Raw genomic sequence first — 5,760 nt, 5'->3', positions numbered from 1 at the left:
CTTTATTCAGTTATGACTACCGGTTTCGGAGTAGCTGTCTCCATAATCAGGTGTATGTGCATATCTTTATAACGAGAGTTGAAATATTTTTTTTCTAAATGTCGCCATAGAGATGTTTAGGAAATATTTTAGGGTAAGGCTGCTACACCCGCTCGAGTCGACTAATAAACAGTTTTGAGGAAGTCGTTATTGCTCCGTCCTCGGCGGGATGTCGAGCACTAATCGTCGTGCTAGTAAAGTCTATTTCATAAACTCGTGACTATGGGGATATATGTGTATGTATATACAGTATATATATATATATATATATATATATATATATATATATATATATATATATATATATATATATATATATATATATATATATTAAAGGACACATATATATTTCATATAATATATAAAGAATTTTTATGATACTATATTTTAAAAAGGTGTGATGAAAAGAGAGAATTTTTGGAAGCGAAGATGATATATATATATTTGATTCCTCATATATATATATCATATCTCGGGCGTTATGTATATATATATATATATATATATATATATATATATATATATATATATAATATAACTTTTGAACTGGTGTGGGATTTAATATGAATATTCATATATTATTATTTTGTTATGTTACGTTGCATTTTACACTTTTCATTATTGTGTTTTGCATTTCATTTTCTAATGTAATTCTTTCCAGATGTCTGTGGACATGTTGTTTAAGTGGAGTAAAATTAAAGCCCTTTTGATTATCTTTATTTTTATCAAACATGAATATAAACCTGCCTTTAAATAGTCCAGGTTAATAGATTAATATAATATATTAACAAAATTAATATAATGCTTATTCGGTTTAATAATGCGGCATAAGTAGCGCCCTTTTTAATATAATATAATTTTATATCTTATAATGTTATATTTTCTTTATTATTTTTTCTTTAATTAATTTGCTAAATCTTCATTTTTTCAGATATTTTATACAACCATGAGATTAACAAAGGCACAGAGAGTAAAAGCAATTCGATTGTACTATCAAAACAATAAAAATGGTGCTGAAACCGCAAGATTGTTATCAGCTGAATTTAACATCCCAAGGGTGCAAAGCCGAAATATCATTTGTATTGAACATTATTAAACCGAATAAGCATCATATTAATTTTGTTAATACATTATATTAATCTATTAACCTGTGGCAATGTATTCATGTTCGAAAAAATAAAGGATAATCAAAAAGGCTTTAATTTTGTTCCACTTAAACAAAGGGCGTTACTTATGCCGCACCCTGTATATGTATATATATGTATGTATAAATATGTATATATATATATGTATGTATATATATGTATGTATAAATATCCATATATATATATATATATATATATATATATATATATATATATATATATGGATATTTATACATACATATATATGCATATATGTATGTATATATATAATGTATATATACATATATATATATATATATATATATATATATATATATATATATATACTGTATATATATATATATATATATATATATATATATATATATATATACATATACATATATATAAATATATATATATGTATGTGTGTGTGTGTGTGTGTGTAAATTCATAGGATCTTTGCAGATGAGAAATTAGATGCCAGCGAATAAAGATAAAAACTGTATTCTTTGCAGATTTCTTTACTGTCCATTGTCTAGTTCCCTCCAACGGTAAATTCATATACAATTGCATCGTAAACATATAAACGAACCAACGCATGCGCATTTAAATGACCGGCTTACATTCCTTAGCACTCGAGGCTGAGTGACCTTTCGCACTCTTTGCTATTCTTGAATATTTGGTACTTGATTACTTCACGCGAAATTAAAACAAAATGTATTCTTGTGACGATACATCCATATAAGTTAGAGGTATATAAGTCCGCGCGCTAAAAAGGGCAGAGAAAGGCAAAAGTGAAATTTCTTACCATGTTTGGCATTGTGGATGGCCCCCTCGGTCTGGGTACACGTCGAGATGGCCTGGATGCTGGAAGCCTGGAAGTGCAAGTCGAGAAGACCCAGTTGACTGAAGGCCACCGCACGATGAAGGCGGCTTACTTCCACGCTCTCAAGTAAGAGTTCCATTCGGTTCTGTGAGGCACTCCGGATGATAATCGTCTTTATGTTACTTGTATTTATTTGATAAACGAAAAATTCATTGTAAAACAAATATTTGCCTTTTTTACTGTCACGAAGATGAACAGTGGAATTTGTCATTATTCAAACGTTTTGTGCGAAGTAAATGTTCCGCTTTTAGGTTCTGTTGGCAATAGTGAAATAGAATTTAGCATAAGGTGTACTGCCAATCTTCTTGTTTGTCCTTTCCAGAAGTTGAACTGTGGAATTCTTGCTTCGTCCCTCTTCTGAAACCAAGGATAAAATTTCCATTCAGCAATATCTCAATAGTGCAACTGTAAATTAGGAAACTTGGTCACAGCTGTTCGGTTGAATTCCTTGAAAGTTATGTGAGATATGGCGAATTCTGGAAACGTTGAGAAAGGCGAGGGTGAGATTACCAGTTGCGACAATGACGAAGATTGCGCCAGTGCTAATAGTGACACAGGCACAGTGAAGTACTACTTGAGACCGAGAACTATGAAGCGTGGGAGATGCAGTGACAACGAGTGGTTTTTTCAAGAAAGTGTTAAGATCAAGCCACGCCACTTACCGCTTTCCAGGTACCGCAGGAAAACCGCCAACGCCAGAGAGAGGCACCGCATGCGTCAGATCAACACGGCCTTCGAGAACCTCCGAGGTGTACTTCCCTGTTGGATGCACTGTCGACGTCAGTCTTCGGACTTGACTAAAATATCTACTTTGAAACTGGCATCGGCCTATATTAGGTCTCTTCTGGAAACCTTAAATGGCTACTACCGGCTTGACGACCATTTTTCTTCATTAAACTTCTCCAGTTCATCTTCTTCCTCTGCTACAAACATTTCCTACCCTTGGAAAATCTCTTCTCACTTTGAGAAAAACCTGCATGACCTGAACGGATGCGAAACTTACCTTCAAGCCACTTCCGGTGCGAATTATCAGAGCTCAGGTGATCCCGAACTTGTGGCATTCTTGTCCCGGGACACGGACCACGGAAAGGCACAAAATGACCTCGAGGCCGTTTCTTATGAGTCAGCGAGATCTGAAGGAGACGCTGCTGATCTGTGCTTGCTAGAGAGAGATCAGGTGTCTATGATCACCTGAGTTGGTGATTCCAGTGACGCTTGAAAGACGTTGCAAACTCAGAGGGACAGTTTAGCTGCCTGAGTGCCACCTGAATCGTGTGCTAGGTGGCACCGTGAATTGGTGGTAATTTTGATACTTGATTCCGTGTTAAAAGTCACTGGATGTTGACCAAAGCAATTAGATTGAAGTATTGAAACCCACTAAAAGAGTTATCGTAGTCCAAGGTTAGAAAGAAGTCATCCCATTTATAATGACTTTTATAAGATATAAGAGTACATTCAGATAACAAGCCTGCATGCGTAGTCTTATGCCGTGAATGTGTTGTTTAATAGTCTCTGATTTGTATTTAAGAATGTGATATGATTATTTGCTAAACACTCATAAGTATTGGTTTGATTGGCCTAGATTAGGCCAAACATGTCACTGCAAAAAAGTTGAAAATATTAGATATTAATAACTACTTATTACTTATTGTTTACTTGTTACCTCAGGGTTATCATATTATTATTATTATTATTATTATTATTATTATTATTATTATTATTATTATTATTATTATTATTATTATTATTATTTTTATTATTATTAAGGAGACCTTCATTTAAACAGCTTTAATGGAAAAAAGAAGTGTCAGTTAACAGCAAAAATTGACAAGATGCTACTCTGGGCACTTTTCTATATGGCACGCCCAAATAAATAGGTTCATGGTCTATCATTAATCCTATGCAGGCTGCTCCAAGAGCGATAGGAGACAGTGCTGGTGCATGACCAGCTTAATCTAAAGCAGCATCATTAATCCAGTGTACCTTGAGGCTTAAACCTTACATGCTACCATTGGCGGAACTAGCGTTAGTTAATGGCGCCGGGGGCGGACTCTGAAAGTGCCACCCCATTACCGGCGCCAGACAGACAGAGAGAGAGAGAGAGAGAGAGAGAGAGAGAGAGAGAGAGAGAGAGAGAGAGAGAGAAGACAATAGTTCTAACGGTCAACGTGGCCGGAAGAGAGAAGACGAGCGCTTGCGACCCAAGAGGAGACAGAAACCTGGGTTGTCGTTGTCAAAAACCGCTTACTGTCCAACAGCAGAGTCGATAAATCGCTGTTCAGTGTTCCGAGCAGACGAAATATGCTAGAAAATCTAGAATTATGCCAGACCAGACCTGTTCAAAAGATGCCAGGGTCCCCCCAACCCCCCACCCGACCGACCGTACCGCCCGGGATGCATTTTCTGGAGATGTAACCATGTATCGGAACCTTTCCCTGAAAAAAGCAGGACGCCATACCTTAAAAAACTAACCATAGAATTCTCTTGAAAATAACCTCATTATGTTTCCCACACCCAAATTGCATAGAGACATTTATCCCAACTTAACCTAACTTAACCTAACGTAGGGGCTTGGAAAAAAAAAAAAACCCGAGCTGGAGTAATAATAGCATACATCTCGGGAATTTAGGCCCCGGCCGGATACCTCTCCCCCGCCTTAGTTACGCTACCATGTCCGTCTGTGGAAGGACATAACATCAATGACCTTCGTGACCTTGTGTACTTTCTGAATGTTTCCACACTAATTGTGAATACCATGAGTGTGGTGAATAATTAGCATCCCAGAGAAAAGAAATTTCACTTCAAAAGTCTGCTATGCTCATGCAGCCATTATTTTTAATGAAACCTATTGTTATGAAGATGATGACGATGATGATGATGAGGATGATGATGATGATTATTATTATTATTCATAATGAGCATGCATTCTTAAGGAGTTAGGCAAAACATCGGTTTTGTTAGTCATGATCGCTAATCATCTTTATCGGCTTTTTAATTTGGATTTTTCTTGGCTTCTTCGTTACAAGTTTAGTTTTATTTATTTGTTGAATATTTGTTAATCTACTTGCTCTTTTCCCCTATTTTTCCGTAGTGACATTTTATCCTGCGAAAGATGTTTTGCAAATAGATACTGTCCAATATTCATTTCTTCATTGTCTCAGAAGGATGCAAGTAACTTTTGTGGTCAAAAAGTCAACTGGAAAATTACAGGCAATATTGCCTCTGAAGAGTATTGCCTGTAATTTTTGTACCTGGAATTCCTCGTATCCTTTTCTGACAGTGAAGAAATGAATACTGGATAGCGACTTGCAGACCGAAGTAACGACGAGAAATAGTAGTTAGGAAGGTTGAAAAGACTTGCTACAAATTATACTCAGCGGATAATTTGCAATATGTTTAAAAGAGGAGTCTCCTGCCAATCAATGATAATAATGATAATAATTCGAAACGATGGAAAAAATCCTGTCTGTACGCGTTCATGTTTATTATTTTTATGCACACATTTCTTTTCCTCATTCCTGTTTATATGAGTATAACTTAGTTTACATTCACTATAGTATGTACGGATTGCAGTGTCAATTTTACCTTCTAGCTGTTCTTAGATAAAGTTTACATTATGCGAGGACGAATTCGTCCTCCTTGAAGAGCTGGACGTTTATTACTATGAAGAATGCAATAAACTGCGGGGATTGAATATTTTTTAAATGA

General features: G+C 35.5%; 1 protein-coding gene across 1 annotated transcript; it reads left to right on the top strand.

Moving 5' to 3' along the window:
* Positions 1–2,057: 2,057 nt before the first annotated feature.
* On the top strand, positions 2,058–5,760 carry LOC136825524 (neurogenic differentiation factor 4-like). Its single transcript, XM_067082098.1, has 2 exons — positions 2,058–2,118; positions 2,375–5,760. Exon 2 carries the CDS (start codon positions 2,519–2,521, stop codon positions 3,245–3,247), a length of 729 nt encoding a protein of 242 aa, XP_066938199.1. The 5' UTR covers positions 2,058–2,118; positions 2,375–2,518; the 3' UTR covers positions 3,248–5,760.

The sequence above is a fragment of the Macrobrachium rosenbergii genome, chromosome 37 (assembly GCF_040412425.1).
Source record: "Macrobrachium rosenbergii isolate ZJJX-2024 chromosome 37, ASM4041242v1, whole genome shotgun sequence".
NCBI classification, from domain to species: domain Eukaryota; kingdom Metazoa; phylum Arthropoda; class Malacostraca; order Decapoda; family Palaemonidae; genus Macrobrachium; species Macrobrachium rosenbergii.
The sequence above is the reverse complement of the archived record's forward strand: the minus strand, read 5'-3'. Positions and strand labels throughout refer to the sequence as shown.

Coding starts and splice junctions, on each gene's coding strand:
- LOC136825524 (XM_067082098.1), top strand. CDS start 2,519: ATGGCGAATTCTGGAAACGTTGAGAAAGGCGAGGGTGAGATTACCAGT.